The sequence below is a fragment of the Notolabrus celidotus genome, chromosome 14, assembly GCF_009762535.1.
Source record: "Notolabrus celidotus isolate fNotCel1 chromosome 14, fNotCel1.pri, whole genome shotgun sequence".
In the NCBI taxonomy this organism is placed as follows: Eukaryota; Metazoa; Chordata; class Actinopteri; order Labriformes; family Labridae; genus Notolabrus; species Notolabrus celidotus.
The window spans coordinates 25,920,415-25,938,647 of NC_048285.1; the positions used below are offsets into that span (position 1 = coordinate 25,920,415).

Consider the following 18,233-nt stretch of genomic DNA (forward strand, 5'->3'; position numbering starts at 1 on the left):
TAGAACGTCAAAGGTTCTGGTCGTTCACACAGTTAATAGAATGCACTTGGTACTAACTAGTAACTTTTCTATCTTTTGTCATATCTTTTGTTTTCATATTGTAAATAAATCCTCCTCAGGCTGCACATTTCTGCAAAATATGATATACTCAAAAAAGATGCCAAACAAAACTCTGAACACCTTCTGGTCCAGAGGAGGTTGAAGCCAAACATCAGCTGTCATAAATAACTGTGCTGACAGACAGTCAGGCAAACGGGGAAGAGCCACTCACCACCTGCTGCCAGAGACACATTACTGTCTCACAAATGCTGCTGTAAGTCAGCTAAAACGAACCAGCTGATCAATTTTACTGAGAAAATCTTCAGAAATACTCTCAGAAATAATAATCAAACATTAAGCTTTATGGCCCCTAACTCTGTAGCTTTTACCAACAAAGTTGACCCTTTGTTATTCCCCATCAGAGTTAACAACACGTTGCAACATGAAAAGAAACCAAGAGATTTTTTTCGTAGTATTTCTGTCACATGAGTTGTAACAGGAGCATTTTTGGTTTTGTGAAGTGAAAAGAACTAAATGAGGAATGAATGGATCTGAAGCAAATAATTAGACATGCTATTCATGCCCTTAACGTGTGTAACAGACAAGGAAAAAGAAACAGATCCCAAAGATAGTTGAGACACTGATTTAGAGGCTTATTTGTGGCTGCCGTGGACGTGGACTCCCCAGTTTTAGAGGCTGTGATTTATAGGAAGCTGTTAGTCATGGGCCTAGTCTGCAGGGGAGTGTTAATTACCACAGGGAAAGTGTGCAAGCCCTTTGTGTTGGTGTAACTCCCTCTGGAGAATCACATGGATGTGTCTGTTTGTTTTTCCTCTCAGTGGAGAACGGGATGAGTGATTGTTTAGCTCTGTCTCGTAGAAGTAGCGTGTAGTTGCTGCTCATCATTCAACTAAAATCCATCATGTTCAATGGTCTGCTTCCAATATCAGTGAATCAAACACAGATAAAAAATCCAGTTCCCTTTGGGTACTTTATGTAGGAATGTTATATATCTTATCTGTGAGATGCTTGAATACAACCAGTGTTTCTGTAACAGCCACGAAAAGAAAGCAGTCTTTAAAAGCAGACAGTCCAGCCACTCCAGCTCAGATCAGCTCCTTCGGTTGGTGCGTTTGTCCGAGGACTGAAAGGTTCATCAAATATGGAGCTGAGCTGCTGTCCTGGAAAGCGCAGGAGGGACAGCTACATAACCATCAGCCCACGTAACGTCAGTGACAGACGAATCAGACAGAAAGCTGTTTTAGAATAATTGCTGTAAGTAAGTGATGTGCTCTGATCTGCTGTCTGGAGAAAAGGACAGGCAGAGTAGTGGAGGAGAAAATAGGTGGAGTGCAGATGGTTTCATTTGTGCAAGATTAGATTATGTGGGCCAAGTGTGGATATAAAAACTTCTCCTTCTGTGCTTGCCTACGATCCATTAGTGCCACTCTACATCAAGCCAAAGCATTTCAAGCACTTTTGTCTCTTACAGACTTAATCACACAGGTTTATAAACTAATCAGAAATATCTTAAAGAAAAAAACTTCAGTGTGTGATTCAAATCTACAAGTCACTTCTTTTATTGAGGTCTTGAAAATGTGTTTAGTGGTCTAAACTCTCCTCAATCCATCCTAATTTTCCTAACATGCACAATGATCTACGATTATAAAATGATGCAGAGAATCAGGAAACCATCTACAGGAGTGTCCTCTGCACAAGACGCCTGTGCTCAACCAAGATCCCTCACAGAGGTCTTTATCTGGGATGATGGAGGACTGTAATAATGGAAGCTGTCATGGAAGTCCCGTCTCTAATATCTGCCCCTGCCCGCTCATGGCTGGCATCAGACTGACTGATGGCTCTCTCATTAGCTCAGCTGTAATGAGTCCCTGTTTCTAAAGCTTGCCACATGCTCATACACACGCGCACTTCCAACAGGGCGAGGAGATTAATGACCCCCAGACCCAACTCTGAAAACTTTGCCAGTGTGTGTAAAAAAAAATCTGTGAAAATACAAACCTGCAAAACCTCAAAAATGACTCCTACTCTCTGTTTTTTAGGAGAAGCCATTAACAAAGTCGCTGCAGAGGGGAGAAGATCCTCAGTTTGACCAAGTAAGTGCTGCATTCATTTCACTGAGGGAAATAATAATGACATGATCATTTGTGCTGCTGCATGTTGTATTGTTATCTGCAAGTTGATACATATTACTCTAACAATGATCAGTTTGGCCTCTCCCTAAAAGAAAGTATGCAAATCACCTTCCACATTTTAAATCCAGCTTTAGTATGATGCACAGTACCATAAAAGCGCTGATGGGTGAATGTGCTGCTTACATCCAAAAAGCTCTTTCATATCCAGTGAAGGGCAAGGGTGTTTACCTTGTGAGCTGGCACTGACTCTGTGCTAGGTGTGTCTAGCAGGTCTGTGGCTCTGCAGAGAGAGCTCTTTCACAGCCACAGGAGTGTGTTTGTGCTGCTGCGTGAGGCCATTCAGTAGCCACACAGAGCCAGGATTCTTCTCGAGCCTCGCGCTGAATGAAGGGCTCGCTGTGTTCCCCGGTCTGACCAGGCTCTCCTCCCTTCCTGTGTGCCCAGCCCCATCCCACCCGTTCCTTCCTTTCCCTCGCCCCTGCCACCTCCCCCCCCGGACTAAGGGTGGCTGCCCCATGCTGCACCTTTCTCCCTGAGTATAGTCTAAAGGAAGACTGGCTCCCCTTAATCTGTAGCTTTTGACTTAAAAGCTTCCTGATTTTGTTTCATACTCCTTTTGTTTTCACAATGTAGGATATATTACATTTGATTGTATCTACTCATGCTGCTGAGATTTTGGTTTAAATTGCTGCACAAATAAACAAAGGAAGCACTGATTGCTATCTCAGCATGTATGTCCTTCTCTTTCAGTTGATAAGCACCATGAGCTCGCTGGCTGAGTACTGTCTCCCCTCCATACTGCGCACTCTCTTCGACTGGTACAAAAGACAAAATGGACTCGAGGAGGAGCTGCACGAGTACCGGCCGAGAGCCAACACCAAGTCCAAAAAGTGAGACTCACTAAATTAATCCTTTTAATAACAATGAATCACCAGCGGAGAAACAAAGATGGTCGTCACATGAGCTGTGTATTAATAGCAAACCTGTTGATCTCGATTTTTTTTCCCTCTCTGACAGTGATGAGCAGCAGAGAGATTATCTACTTGAAAGGAGGGATTTGGCCATCGACTTCATCTTCTCTCTTGTACTTATAGAGGTTCTAAAACAGGTGACGAGTCTTAACTCTGTTGTGTGATTTTTAATCTTATTATTTGATTCAATAAAGCGTTCACTCTCAGCCTGTCATGGTTGATATATGCTTTGTTGTTTTTTCACATTTTGTTGAACAGAAATACAATTCAAATTGATGAATAGTATCTTTAAAATATGAGTTGCTGTTTTACTGACATAGTCATACGTGAATGGAAATTTGTTATATTTTAAAAGCTAGCTGTAATAACAAAAGTGCAGTCTTACTGGTTTTGTTCTGCACAGAATGAGGGGGTCCATTTCACCCAGGAATATATCTGTGCCCTCTGAGCTTTGATTTGGTTTATGCATAAACATTAAAGGCTGTCTACTCTTCAACTACTCAAGAAAATTAACATATAGGCTGTAGTTTCAACTACTAACTTGCTTGCTTCAAAAAATATCAGAACCAGAACTGGTTTATTGCTGCATGGGTTTTCACATCCAAGCAATCTGTCTTGCTTTTTTTGGTGCAAAGAAACAATGAGAGAATAAAAAAGTTTTAGAACAAGATAAACATTAAAGAATACAAATATAAAAAACAATAGAATGCAATACACATATGTACAATGGCAATAGTGGAAGAGCTGTACAGTTTATTGTCGAATAGGGTTAGGGTCAGTGCAAACATCTCATGGTATAAATTATAAACAGTGTGCTTGTAGACGGATGATACTGAAGTCCAATCTGAGTTAACGTAATGCATTAAGTGTGATTTGTAGGCTTTACATGATACCGTGTTATGGTAGGAGACCATGGAGTTGTTATGTGTCATATGGACGGGTAATCATTGATGAGGCTATAAGCAGAGGGATAGAAACTCTAATACTCTTAAAGATGGCTTTGGAGAGCTGTAAAGTCAGCACACATCTGTCTGTACCTACATTTCCAGATCAGGTTATCTGAAAGTAGAAGGTTGAAATGTGTTCTAATAATCCTTACAGATGTTAAGCTGTAATCATTTGCATTTGTTGGAACCCATCATGATCATTAGCTTGCAGATAGATGTTTATGTAAACCTTTATTCTCATGCCCTGTTCTGTCCTGTTTGTGTCTCTAGATGCCTCTCCATCCGGTCCTGGACAACTTGGTCAATGAAGTCATTAGTTTAGCCTTTAAGCACTTTAGATACAAAGAGGGGTAAGATCTCACCTTCATCCTCCTGTGTACGTTCTCTCCGTGATAGTTTTAACATCTCTAATATTTGTCTTCTTTGCCTTATGTTGCACAGGTATCATGGTCCAAACACTGGCAACATGCACACTGTAGCAGACCTCTATGCTGAGATCATTGGAGTGTTAGCCCAGTCAAAGTGAGTACTAAAAAAAAAAACTTTGATTACATAATTAAAGATCATTGTGTTCTCTCTTCATCGTCTGCTCTGTTGATCTTTGGTTTTGTGCCACTTCATTGTGCCATGTTACCATTTTCAAAGCCTTCCTGCAAAACATTTCCCGCTTCAAGAGACTGGAACGTACTGGAGGAACGACACACTTTTGAACAGGTCCCCTTCACACCAAACTAGGACTGGAAATTGATGTCTTTCTATTTGAAGTTTTCAGATCACTGCAGCAAGGAAAAATACCTTAAAATAGAGATGCAGTTGATGAGGGCACTACATACCTCCTGACCAGAGTGTTACCTGCTTTATATCCTGAGAGGGACACTTAGCAGAGAGGATTTAAAGCTGAACTGTAAACTGAACTATTCTTTGAGGTCATTTGGTGAATCATGAATCATTTAGAATATTTTTAAATGTAGCTTCTTTTTCACTTTTTGTGTCCATAGCAATAACAAAGCTCAATCCTCTCACTGGCACAGCTGTGTTCAGTAGCTGGAGTACTCTGAGCCCCTACTAAGGAGGTAAAGAGATGCGTATGTGAGCTCCCATGATGAATTGTCTTCTAAATTTAGACCAGTTGAAGAATCCCATCTCTGGTTCAATTTGGGCAGGGGATCAGGTGCTGGATGAAGAGTTCATCTTAGGACACAGACTCGCACTCTCCATTTTTAGGCTGAGACAAGGGGGGCAGATTATTTTTGGGAGGAGGGCCCCTTGAATATTGTCACTGTATTCTCACAGCGTCACAACTCTGAACAGAGGAAGTTTTCTGAGGAAGTGCTGATTTGGGATTTGTTTGACTGAGCTCTGCAGTCATGTCTTTTTATAGAACCATATCCAGTGTCTTCTTTTTTTCTCTTCTCTCTCAGGTTTCCTGCTGTGAAGAAGAAGTTTATGACAGAGCTGAAGGAGCTGCGACAGAAAGAGCAGAGTCCATATGTAGTCCAGAGTACCATCAGCCTCATCATGGGGGTCAAGTTCTTCCGGATTAAAATGTACCCTGTGGAGGATTTTGAAGCTTCTTTTCAATTCATGCAGGTACAATAGACATAAATAAGTTACAATGCAATGCCTCAAATAAATTAATAACAAGTTGATAAGGATCCAGTCATGTCTTGCCCTTTGACATTAGCGGTGTTTAGCTTTGGCATGTAAATGTATGAAGAGTCTTTAGTTTTACCATACTGTATCAAGTTATAAAACTCTTAATGAACTGGTTTCTGTCTTTCCACAGGAGTGCGCTCAGTATTTCCTTGAAGTGAAGGACAAGGACATCAAGCATGCCTTGGCTGGTCTCTTTGTTGAAATCTTGGTTCCTGTTGCAGCTGTAAGTGTTATTTTATCCAGCGTATACATATCCTCACATAATATTTTATTGACACAGGGAAGGGCACTACTTTGTCTCGCTAAGTGACTATGTTTGATGTTGTTCCAGGCCGTGAAGAACGAGGTGAACGTTCCCTGCCTGAGGAACTTTGTGGACAGCTTGTATGACACAACCCTGGACCTGTCCTCCAGGAAGAAACACTCGCTGGTCAGTTACTCAGCAGGAAACAAACTGACTCTGATAGTTAGCTGTTTGTCCTTGTGTGGCCCTGCGTGTTTTTGTCCACCTCTTTGTTTTCACCCTGACACCATCCTCTGCATGCTCAGATTGTGCGGATGCCTGTGGTCTCTGTGAACACTCCAGCACTTCAAAGTCACTCTTGTGTTATGCTCTAGTGTGGTCAACGGCGTTATCCACAGAAGAAATAATTTATGAGGGAACACAGGCTGCCTTTTCAAAGAATTGAAACAACAATGAAAGCAGTGCAGACTGTTTGTGTGAATGTTGTCAGCTCCCTGTAATGTGGCTTCTATAGAGCATTCACCACTGCAGTTCGGAGTGAAATCAAGAAACAACAACCCTTATGGAACAGCACACTGCCCCTACAGGAGCTGTACAATCCCCTGAGGCAGCGATTATGGCTCAGAGTCTCTTTTATGAGCAATGCATTGTCAGCAAAGAAGATGAAAAAACTCATTTATATCTTCAAAGAAAAACTGGTTAATCTTAGATACACTTAAGCTGATATGGTTCACAGATAAAGTGAAAGCTTTCAGTTATCCAATCAAAGGACAGCCTTGAAAATCAAACCCAATGAATGTCTTAGTTGTAACTTCTATGAAACAAATGTCTGTTAATGAGAGAAGAGATGTGAACACTGCCTGTTCTTTGCACAGGCGTTTTACCCGCTGGTGACGTGCCTGCTGTGTGTGAGCCAGAAACAGTTCTTCCTCAACAGATGGCATGTCTTCCTCAACAACTGCCTCTCCAATCTGAAGGTAATGTCACCTGCAAACCTGCAAAACTGCAGCTTGTAGTTACAACTACAGTGGTCTTTGTTTAGAAGAGAGAAATACCTGGCTGCATGAAGGTACAAGTGTGCCTCTTTGTTTTACAAGAAACAATTCAGAAGTGAAACAGAAGCAGACATTTCTTTTTTGAATGTTCTTTCTGAGGTAGCGTGTTGTTGCAACATTGTGTCGTCACTGACTTTCTTTTTTGATTCTCATTTCATTACAGAGTAGAGATCCTAAAATGGCTCGTGTTGCATTGGAGTCCTTGTATCGACTGTTGTGGGTCTACATGATCAGAATTAAGTGTGAGAGCAACACTGCAACACAAGGGTGAATATCTCTATCTCCTATATGCTGTATTTTGGAAGGATAGCCAAAGAAGTAGAAAGAATGAACTGCAATTTTTACTCTGAGTAGACATGAATGTACAGTTCTCAAGTAACTGTAACTTTTTATAGTCTGTAAATACTTGTTAGAAGCTAATACATGTCACAGAATGAAACACATTTGAACTGAAGAAACTTTTAAAACCAGATCAAAAAGGTTTTTTAAGTAGCAGTGTTACACCAGAACACCTGTTCTTGTTACTCATGTAACAGGTCTTTAAAGGAAGAAGAATTGTCTGTATGTTATGGAGATGAAGAGCAGAGCAGAGCTGGAGTCAGTCTACACCAGACTGTCAGAGCTGGCGGCCCACAGGTTTATCAGCAGCTTAAATAAGTTATTATAGGCTTGAGCCCACCTCAGACATCCTTAACAGGTCAAGCCAGACTTTTAAAACAGGTTAATTAGGTCCAGAGTAAACATGTCTGAGTAAAAACTCCTTTCGATCGATGAACCACTTTAAAGTCTATTCTATACCATCCTCTGTGAAAGGTTTTAACAATTGTCAGAGGATTTCTCTTCATGGTTTCTTTTCTTTTCATCCACAGCCGCCTCAACACCGTTATAACAACACTTTTCCCCAAAGGATCCCGCAGTGTGGTACCCAGAGACATGCCTCTCAACATCTTTGTCAAAATCATCCAGTTTATTGCTCAGGTAGCGACACTGATACAGAGAAGTCACACTCAGTGAATACCTGGAAGATGACACCTCCTTTCTTCACATTAATCGCATTATTTTAATTCATATTTTATTGCAGGAAAGACTGGATTTTGCCATGAGAGAGATTATCTTTGACCTTCTCTGCGTAGGGAAACCAGCGAAAGCCTTTAGTCTTAATCCAGAGGTAAGAATTCAACATTGTCTGACATGTTAGGTCCTGATCAGGATATCCTTGAAGTGGATATATCTTGCTTTATTGTCTTTGTGTTATATCGTGCTACCTACATTTATTCAGGGAGGATTTATGAATATATCTAGTCTGACTCCTTCACACAGTTCGTTCTTCAAAGCCTAATTTAATCAGGGACCAATCTCATCAGGACCAACATGGTATACTTGATATTGATAGTGAACAGTTGAACATGATGTTTCTTTTCCTGTGCAGAGAATGAATATTGGTCTAAGAGCATTCCTGGTCATAGCTGATAAGCTGCAGCAGAAGGACGGCGAGCCTCCCATGCCTAACACTGGTTGCACTTTACCCTCTGGGCATACACTCCGAGTGAAGAAGACATACCTGAGCAAAACACTGACAGATGAAGAGGCCAAAGTGATTGGTGAGTGAAAGTGACCTCCTCAGGAATTTTTAAAATGCCCTGTTTTTAAAGACTCACATAGCGAAGGCAGCCTAGCATCAGATTTCAAACCACTTTGATATTTGCAGAGTAGTGATGTCAGTTTTTTTTTTCCCTCTGTCATCTTTCCCAGGAATGTCTCAGTATTATTTTCATGTGCGGAAGGCTATTGACAACATACTCAGACACCTGGACAAAGAGGTGGGACGCTGCATGATGATGACAAACGCTCAGATGCTGAACAAGGAGCCTGAGGATATGATCACGTAAGCTCTCATGAGGCTTTGTCATCCCAACTGCCAAAACATTTAAAGATGGCAAAACTCCAGAGTGACTCAGCAGAGAAGCTTTGAATGAGTTTCTAGTGAAAGCCATTCACTCGCACTGAACTTAATTAACTCTTGTTATTTATCACAATGCATGATTAGTTTAACATGCTGAAAGTATTTCTAGTAATTCTTGAAATCTGACCTTTCAGGGGTGAAAGGAAGCCCAAGATTGATTTGTTCAGGACGTGTGTTGCAGCCGTTCCACGCATCCTGCCTGATGGGATGTCAAAACCAGAGCTCATAGACCTGCTCTCACGGTGAGTTGCCTTTTATTAGATGCTCTCTGATTTTCTGCCAAGATAATTAACAGGAGATCAAATCAAGTGTTACTAATGTTTGTGTGACATTACAAACCTTTTCCATGGAGTTCAAGAACCTGAATTTCCTGCTAGCCCAGTTTTTTGTTTTCGAACTTGGATCCAATTATTAGCACTCCATTGACATGTCATTTTCTCAAGCTTCTAATAACACAGCCAGGACGTCATTGTCAATGAGAAGTAATTTACTACAATATGCAAATAAGAATGGAAGACTTATATAACCTCAAGAGATGAGACTGGTTAGATTTTAGACGTGCCTGGAAGGTAATCTTCAGGGTGACTTTAAGTCAAATAAGCCCAATCATTATTGGTGATTAGTAGTGTTTTCACTTTTATCTCTTAATAAGCACCTCTTTGATTTTTTGTTTCTGCTTGTCAGATTGACAATCCACATGGATGACGAGCTACGACTCATTGCCCAGAATTCCTTGCAAAGTCTGCTAGTGGATTTCTCCGATTGGCGTGACGACGTTCTGTTTGGATTCACTAACTTCTTGTTACGTGAGGTCCAAGACACCCACCAGGGCCTGTTAGACACATCCCTCAAATTACTGCTGCAACTGCTCACACAGTGGAAACTCACCCTGGCTGCCCAAGGGAAGAGCTACGACACGGCTAAAATACACACTGCCGAGGTACACACCTTTGCTTCAATTATCATGTTCTCTTGTACCTTTAACAAGCTGGAAAGACAAATTACAGTTGGACTCATTAGTTTGAATTCTTCTGCCCTTTTGATTTATACTGTTAACACTTCCTCAAATGCTTGTGATGTAACATAAATGAACATCTAATAACTCAAGGTTTGATTTCAATCATGCACCTTTATGATCAGCTCTGTTCTATGTTGATGTGTTCTTCACAGCTGCTGCAGTCCAGTTCAAACCTGAAGATCCCTGCAGAGCGAGGTCCTCACTCCACCGTGCTGCACGCTGTGGAGGGTCTGACACTCGTACTGCTCTGCTCCTGTCAGCTGAGCACCCGCAGGCTCGCCATCGCCATCCTCAAAGAGATAAGAAGTCTCTTTATGACCATCGGACAGACTGAGGTAAAATAAGGAAGAATTAAACTGATTTTTAAAAAGAGGTAATGATTGTTCTTAAAGACCCTGAATGTCTGCTTTGTGTCCTACAGGACGATGATAAACCGATGATCGAGATCATGGACCAACTCAGCCCTGTGATTCTAGAAAGTTTCGTCAATGTTGCAGTCTCTGACACGGTTAGTTGTTTGTATATTGAGTCTGACAGTCAGCTCTAATTAGTCAGCTCTCAAATTAGTTGTATCTACTATTTATATATTTATTTAGTGACCTACCTGCAATTTTAAGTAAACTTGATTTATATACTACCAAGTTAACCTGACTACACCTCAAGATAGAAACACAAGAGGCTCATATGTGGTGTTAAAAATCTAAACACCTTTCATATAAACATCTGTTGTCTTTATGATATCACCTAACAGCGGTTGCTTGCCCCTCTGTGAGACAGATTCTCTATGTGGTAATCCAACATGTGAAAACTGAATGAACAGCTGGAACTGAGCAGCTTTTAACTGTTTGACCTCCTCTTATGTAATCATCATGATCTCATCAGGATGCTTAGCATGCAGTTTGTATGAGAGTGGGATAAAAAAACATAAATGCATTATCAGATTGAGTTTCTATATAATGTCTGATTTTCTGATGTGGGATTTGACTTAAAGATGTATTATTTACATTTACATAATTATTCTTCAGCTTAGTAATGAGGAGAGATGAAAGATATATTTGCTTATTTATGTAATGTTTATTTATAAAGGGAAAAGACAGAGCTTGTAAACGATTACAAACACTTTAGCATTCAAAGTTAAAGCTAATTTCCGATGCCTGTGCTGTGATGATCATTTACAGTTTAATCAATTTCAATGTTTTTGATTGGACATCTAAACCTCTTATGTCTCCTGACCTCTTACCCTGCTGTGTGGCTTGCTCTTCTGCAGGCCCCCATGCCGCCCGGCCACCATGTGGACCTGCAGTGGCTGGTGGAGTGGAACGCACTCCTCGTCAACAGTCACTACGACATCAGGAGCCCATCACACGTGTGGATCTTTGCCCAGTCTGTGAAGGACCCCTGGGTGCTGTGTGTTTACAGCCTCCTCCGTCAGGACAACCTGCCAAAGCACTGCCCCACCGCTCTCAGCTACGCCTGGCCCTACGCCTTCACTCGCATGCAGATGTTGATGCCCATGGTAGACCCAAAGTAAGCGTCTGACGGAGACACACTTCTTCTTTTATTGTCTGTGCACTTGTACTTCCTGTTTGGAGTAAAATCCCCTTACGCTGGTTCCACATGTCACATGAAAAGCCCTCTTAAAAAAAGCAAGGCTAAAAAAAGGATTTCTGTTTCCATTGATTCACCAGTAACCCTGTGTTTGCAAAGAAGACCAGCACGTCTGGCAGTGGCGACAACTACGTCACCCTGTGGAGAAACTACCTGATCCTTTGTTTCGGGGTGGCCAAGCCAAGTATCATGAGCCCTGGCCATCTGAGAGCATCGACACCTGAGATCACAGCCGCCACGCCTGACAGCGGTGTCAGCTTCGATAACAAGGTAGCTGCCTCCTTTGCCTTTGCCCTCATTAATCGGGGCGGTGTTTTGTCTTTCCAGGATCAGGTGCTCATACGGAGCTTGTTGACATTTAAGCTGGAGGCATCAAATTACACAGCAGCTACCTCACATGTAGCTGATATATTCTGTGCAGTCACGTGTCTCACTGCAGCCCTATGTTCAAACAGTGTCAGAAGTTGTTTAACTGAGCCGTCAACGTTTGATGTTTCAGGTTATCGGGAGTCCGTCTGTGGCTTGGCTTCTGAAGCAGTTGGTTCCACTGATGAGGGCAGAGAGCATCGAGTTGACAGAGTCATTAGTTCTTGGCTTTGGTCGCACCAATTCTCTTGTTTTCAGGTATATCAGAAAACCCATGAAGTTTTTTCTATATTGCAATGATTACAAAGCTTTGACTGAAGTTCCTTTTGAATAAAGATCTTATTTTAAGTATGAAGGCGGAGCAGCTTTTTATTATTTAAGCTGTTGGGTTCTTTAGATTTTATACTCTGCTTCAATAAATTAGAAAGTCAGAGTACAATCCATTATTTTCAATAGTGAGAGTACATGTTGATCTGTATTTGTCTGGATTCAAAGTGGAGATAAACAGGGGATTACAGTTGAGTGCTCTCTTGTTGCCATTTAAGGCTGCATCTAAACTGTCCTAAAAATCTGATTTTTTAGGCTCAACTCTCTTTTCCTTGAAAACAAAATACTTCCAATGTAGTCTGATTTGGTTTATGTAACTGAATATTGATGCTCATTATTTAATGAAGAATTTTGAACGATTACCTCACAATTGCTTGTGTATACTTTCACTGTCTGCATGCAGGGAACTTGTGGAAGAGCTACATCCCCTCATGAAAGAGGCCTTAGAAAGAAGACCGGAGGTTGGTTCACTCAATGAACAGCACATCGTGACTTAAGCTAATTATTTATGTTTGGGTTCATTTAGATTGTTGGCTGTAAATGAAAACCTTAGTCACAGAATAAGAATAAGTCCTTTGACAACCAGGAGTGGTGACATAAAGGATTTTTCTTCCTTTTGCAGAACAAGAAGCGGCGTGAACGGCGAGACCTGCTGAGACTGCAGCTGCTGCGGATCTTTGAGCTGCTGGCTGATGCAGGTGTCATCAGTGACAGGTCAGTATGGCTCATGTTAGCAGAACATGAACAGTAACACTGAACAGTATCAGATTCACAGCACACAAAGGAGGAGTATAAGCAAGACATTTGACAAAAAAAGCTCCTTATAAATAATGACTGTAATTTGCATGTTGACAGATGTCTGATTGGGCTCATGTTGGTTGGTTTGTGATTTTCATTGGGCGTTTCCATCTTTCTCTCTTTTTTTAAAGTACAAATGGAGCTCTGGAACGTGATACTCTCGCCCTGGGCGCTCTGTTTCTGGAGTATGTGGATCTAACCCGGATGCTGCTGGAAGCTGAGAATGACAAAGATGCAGAGATCCTCAAAGACATTCGAGCACATTTCAGCGCCATGGTTGCAAACCTCATTCAGTGTGTGCCAGGTAAAGATTTAGGTTGAAAGGCCATGAGTCAGATTGAAAAACCAATGAAGATGTCTCTGTAATATTAATGCCTTGCACAATCTATCAGGCATGTCATCAATAGGAGTGGTGGGATATCTCTGGTTCTCTTTGGTCGACGTTTACCTTTATCTAGTTGGTTATTTCTTTGTTTTGGATGTACTTAACTCTTCACCTTATTAAGTGTTTTGAATTAAAAAAACTACTTGAGTCTTTAGTCACATGCAATTTTTTTTTTATTAAGTCATAAAATAGGATTGTTGATATTGATTTAGCACTTTAAAATGGTAGAGAAGAGACAGAGGGGGGGAGATTGTGTGCTTATTAGGTTTGTGTGGTTGAAATATCACAGAAGTTTGATAGTCAGAGCAACTATCTGCATAAATAGTGTGTTATTTTGGCAGCCCGAGTTGCTTTATAATATCTATGTAGCATTTCCATTTGGCTCAGATTAGACACAAGACTCTTGACACTGATCTTAATTAGGAGGAAGCCTCATACATGCAAATAAGGATGAAGCAAACAGGGACAAGTGATGACTCATGAGTTGCCAAGTATTAACATGTCTGGCTAATGATCTGTCAAGGGAAAACATAATCTTATCATATCAGAAAAAAACACTGTAAAAAGCTATTAAAGAGTTCAAGATACTTCAGCATTGATTTTTGCTGACTCGTCTGAGCAGACCTTTTACAGTTGTTTTCTTCTCCCTCCCCAGTGCACCACAGACGCTTCCTGTTTCCTCAGCAGAGCCTACGCCATCACCTCTTCATCCTCTTCAGCCAGTGGGCTGGGCCTTTCAGCATCATGTTCACTCCTCTGGACCGCTACAGTGACAGGAATCATCAGATAACAAGATACCAGTACTGTTCCCTGAAGGTACACAAACTTCCCTTTTAATATATTACATGTAAATAATGTAGTCCCCCAACCTTATCACGGCAAGCTAAGATATCTCTGTAAAAGTTAATCTAATATTTGAACTCTTATCCACCCACAAGACAAATACAAACTGAAATTTCTCCTGAGCTTCAGAGAGTGAGCACGTTTTGTAGGTTGGCACTCACGATCAATGCAATATAATGTCATGTAGTATTCCATCTCGGAACTCAACACTTACTCCTTTCTGCCATACAGAGCTACTGTAAGAGCAGCAGTAAACAACCCATCAGCTGCTGAGTTACATAATCAAGAAAGCTTAAAGAAACAGTCACCCTTTCTTGTTTTGTGGGGGTGTAAACATTTCATCTTGCTGTTATTTTACAGTGTAGGACATAGGAAAGCTGTGACTAAGTTTCAAACCTTTAACATGTGAGTGTTGTTGACTGTATGTTCTTGCAGGCCATGTCTGCTGTGTTGTGCTGTGGGCCCGTGTTTGATAACGTTGGCCTCTCTCCAGACGGATACCTCTATAAGTGGCTAGATAATATTCTAGCCTGCCAGGATCAGCGGGTATGTGGCCAATACTTTACTAAAGCAGTGCATTCAAACAAAGAGCTGACCTGGAAAGCCCCTCTGATAGCTTGCTGAAGCTTGCTTTGTAAGAAGCCCAACACTTGCCAAGTGCTCACTATTATATCACAGGAGTGCTGGCAAGTGGTGAAGGAGAGTTTTGTTTCAAAGAAATTTGTCTGATATTGTCTTTATATGAATTTATTTTGATTCAAGATGAAGCACATATGAGCTTATTCAGCCTCAGCATGATTCCCTTTGAACCCAGGTTTTTTCAATGAATGGAGTTAGCATTGGCTAGGCAGCTAGCCAGGGAAAAATCATTTATAATTTTACTAGAATCATGAAACACAGAATCCTTGAATCTGTCCAAAATACACACAACCTCTTACTTTTGTGTAGCAAAAAAAAAAACAATCAGTCTTTAAAAAAAGAAATGAAAATCAGCTGAGTCTGTTGATGTCAACTCCTGGCTCAGGTCCATCAGCTTGGCTGTGAAGTTGTCATCCTGCTCCTGGAGCTCAATGCCGACCAGGTCAACCTATTCAACTGGGCTGTGGATCGCTGCTACACGGGCTCCTACCAGCTCGCCTCAGGGTGCTTCAAAGCCATCGCTACAGTCTGTGGCAGCAGGTACAAAGTCTCACAATCTCCCTCTTTCACCCGTTCAGCATGTTAAGATCTGCTGGAGGTGGAGTTTGTATTGCACGATTTGATGTTGTTTTGTATGTGACTATTTTAAAACCCTTTATTATAAATTTTGACGATTTTCACTTTGGGGAAGTCCATTCTCTCATTCATCCCTCTTTCTTGTCTAAGTAAAGAAACCACAGGTAAATTAGCTTAGACTTTAAAGGGTAACCTCAGCTAATCCTCTTAAAGGTCTCACTCTTTGTCTGGCCATCCCCTCATCTCTCTATCCTAAAAACATGAACTCAATATGTGGAACACTTGACTTGAATTCTGTTTTCTCTCTTTACTCTCCAGCAGAAACTACCCGAGTGATATTGTGACACTGCTGAATCTGGTCCTCTTTAAGTCGTCTGACGCCAACAGAGAAATCTATGAGATTTCTATGCAGCTGATGCAGGTACAAAAAAATGGCAATAACGGCAACACCTGTGCTTTTTTTTTCTGTGGATAAAACAACACTTGACACTTTTCTCCTCTTTCTTTAAACAGATCCTTGAAGCTAAGTTGTTTGTGTACTCTAAGAGGATTGCAGAGCAAAAGCCAAACAGTATTCTGTATGGTACCCATGGTCCTCTGCCACCTCTTTACAGCGTCTCTCTGCCTCAGCTCTCCAGCCAGCTGGCCAGGATGTACCCTGAGCTCACACTTCCACTATTCTCAGGTATCTGTTTGTATCGCGTGTGTTTGTGTTGCCGCAGTTGGGCTATCTATCGTATTTGAGCATGCTTTAATACCCTCACAGGCTTGTCATCTTCTTATGGTTTCCCACTAAATGCTGCACGCTCATCCTCCAAACCAAAGACTGTAACCATATCTCTAGACACTCCCGCCAACCACAGGAACACAGAGAGCTTTACTCGATTAAGAAACTCCCTGATCATGTGCGGATCAGGATTAAACTGGCAATTATGGTGTAACTGGATTACAGTATTAACTTGACTTCAGTGTTGAATATAAACACCGCAGTCCCCACTGATGTTATTCTGATGTTCGTGCTTCCTTTCCTCTGCAGAGGTCAGCCAGAGGTTCCCCACCACTCATCCCAACGGCAGGCAGATAATGCTAACCTACCTCCTGCCCTGGCTCGGTAACATCGAGCTGGTGGATAGTGGACTGTTGGTCCCGGTTCTTACATCGTGTACTTCAGATTATGATAACTCTAGTCGGATAAACAGCACAGCGTCATCCCACCAGCTGAAGGGCAGCGGCTGGGGCTCCTTACAGGCCACATCAATGGTGCTCAATAACCTCATGTTCATGACCGCCAAGGTAAAGTCATGTTTGGAGGATGTGATTAAATAAATTACAGGCAACAACAGAGATCAATGCAACTAATGCAAGATTTTGTTTTCTCTGCCCAGTATGGAGATGATCTACCTGGAGCAGAGATGGAAAACGCCTGGAACGCTTTAGTCAGCAATGACAAGTGGAGCAACAATCTGAGAACCACACTGCAGTTTCTCATCAGCCTATGTGGCGTCAGCAGTGACACCACCCTTCTTCCATATGTAAGATATATTATTAAGCCCTCTGGAATATGAAACGTTTTGTTTTTAGCTCTTTGCAGTTTCTCATGGAAATTGTCCAATATGTTTGTTCAGATCAAAAAGGTGGTGATCTATCTGTGCCGGAATAACACCATGCAGACCATGGAGGAGTTAATATTTGAGCTGCAGCAAACCGATCCAGTCAACCCTGTGGTGCAGCACTGTGACAGCCCTCCTTTTTACCGCTTCAGTGCCACAAGCAAGACTTCCACGGCAGCTTCAGGTATATCTTTAAAAAACGGAACACTGTTTGCATAAAACTGGTATTCTGTGCAAGTAAATCAACCATCCAGGAAGTCCCAATTGCTTCAGCTGAACCGCTCAGTGGCCAACCATGGAAAATTGTGTGTGCTCTGGAAAGAACCTTGTTGTTTATGTGGTGTATTTAGTGTTTAAGCTTGTTCGCAGTTGGCTTTCCTTGAATCTGTTTTAAAACATAATGTTTTGTTTTGGTAAAATTTTAGGCACCACGTCAAGCAGCAATACTGTTGTTGCAGGCCCAGAGGGCTTTCCTGACACAGACGATATGAAGACTGTGAAGGAGAGTGAAGAGAGGTAGATATACTATCTCAAAGCTAGTAATTAGATTGATAACATTCCTTAAAAGAACCACAATCATGATCATTTCTTTTTTTTCTGACTTTAGGCTGAGCCACATAATGCGAGCCCACAACCGTCTTGAATCACGCTACAGCAACAGCTCAGGAGGATCTTATGATGAAGATAAGAGTGAGTGTATTTCTGTACGGGACACTCTTTGAAAAAAATGAGGTTTTCATGGTCTGGTGAGTGTGGGATAACACAGACCAGGGTGGAGGGTAAAATGGGGACTGACGAGGTGTCATTGATAATGTATGAGCATTGCAGAGTGGCCTGGGGTTTTTAAAAGGCTTCTGTGAGAACTGGCACTGAAATAAAAGTAGTGGAGCCCAGGGCCTCTAAAGGGCTGCCAGTGACCCAGAAACAGCTTTGTTGTACTCTCTGAGTCTGAATTAGTCCCGCTGAGAAGAGGGAATAAGAATAATTTGACCATGAAAGCATACTTAGTTTAGTTTAAACACTCATCAAGCTTTG

General features: G+C 41.6%; 1 protein-coding gene across 4 annotated transcripts in view; it reads left to right on the top strand.

Annotated features, from left to right (window-relative positions):
• LOC117825032 (protein furry homolog) overlaps window positions 1-18,233 on the top strand; it is a 50,864-nt gene that overhangs the window by 18,306 nt on the left and 14,325 nt on the right. For all 4 annotated transcript variants that reach the window (XM_034700620.1, XM_034700617.1, XM_034700619.1 and 1 more), the window contains exons 3-36: window positions 2,100-2,153; window positions 2,943-3,082; window positions 3,210-3,300; window positions 4,381-4,460; window positions 4,552-4,632; window positions 5,532-5,700; window positions 5,897-5,989; window positions 6,098-6,196; window positions 6,886-6,987; window positions 7,229-7,332; window positions 7,935-8,043; window positions 8,147-8,233; window positions 8,495-8,666; window positions 8,818-8,950; window positions 9,163-9,270; window positions 9,713-9,968; window positions 10,199-10,381; window positions 10,468-10,554; window positions 11,314-11,573; window positions 11,735-11,924; window positions 12,154-12,278; window positions 12,751-12,808; window positions 12,970-13,061; window positions 13,277-13,449; window positions 14,186-14,346; window positions 14,809-14,919; window positions 15,398-15,552; window positions 15,907-16,009; window positions 16,102-16,273; window positions 16,625-16,881; window positions 16,974-17,120; window positions 17,214-17,382; window positions 17,624-17,714; window positions 17,806-17,888. In XM_034700620.1, the coding sequence (XP_034556511.1) occupies window positions 2,100-2,153; window positions 2,943-3,082; window positions 3,210-3,300; window positions 4,381-4,460; window positions 4,552-4,632; window positions 5,532-5,700; window positions 5,897-5,989; window positions 6,098-6,196; window positions 6,886-6,987; window positions 7,229-7,332; window positions 7,935-8,043; window positions 8,147-8,233; window positions 8,495-8,666; window positions 8,818-8,950; window positions 9,163-9,270; window positions 9,713-9,968; window positions 10,199-10,381; window positions 10,468-10,554; window positions 11,314-11,573; window positions 11,735-11,924; window positions 12,154-12,278; window positions 12,751-12,808; window positions 12,970-13,061; window positions 13,277-13,449; window positions 14,186-14,346; window positions 14,809-14,919; window positions 15,398-15,552; window positions 15,907-16,009; window positions 16,102-16,273; window positions 16,625-16,881; window positions 16,974-17,120; window positions 17,214-17,382; window positions 17,624-17,714; window positions 17,806-17,888 (4,495 nt within the window). The remainder of the gene's footprint in view (window positions 1-2,099; window positions 2,154-2,942; window positions 3,083-3,209; window positions 3,301-4,380; window positions 4,461-4,551; window positions 4,633-5,531; window positions 5,701-5,896; window positions 5,990-6,097; window positions 6,197-6,885; window positions 6,988-7,228; window positions 7,333-7,934; window positions 8,044-8,146; window positions 8,234-8,494; window positions 8,667-8,817; window positions 8,951-9,162; window positions 9,271-9,712; window positions 9,969-10,198; window positions 10,382-10,467; window positions 10,555-11,313; window positions 11,574-11,734; window positions 11,925-12,153; window positions 12,279-12,750; window positions 12,809-12,969; window positions 13,062-13,276; window positions 13,450-14,185; window positions 14,347-14,808; window positions 14,920-15,397; window positions 15,553-15,906; window positions 16,010-16,101; window positions 16,274-16,624; window positions 16,882-16,973; window positions 17,121-17,213; window positions 17,383-17,623; window positions 17,715-17,805; window positions 17,889-18,233) is intronic.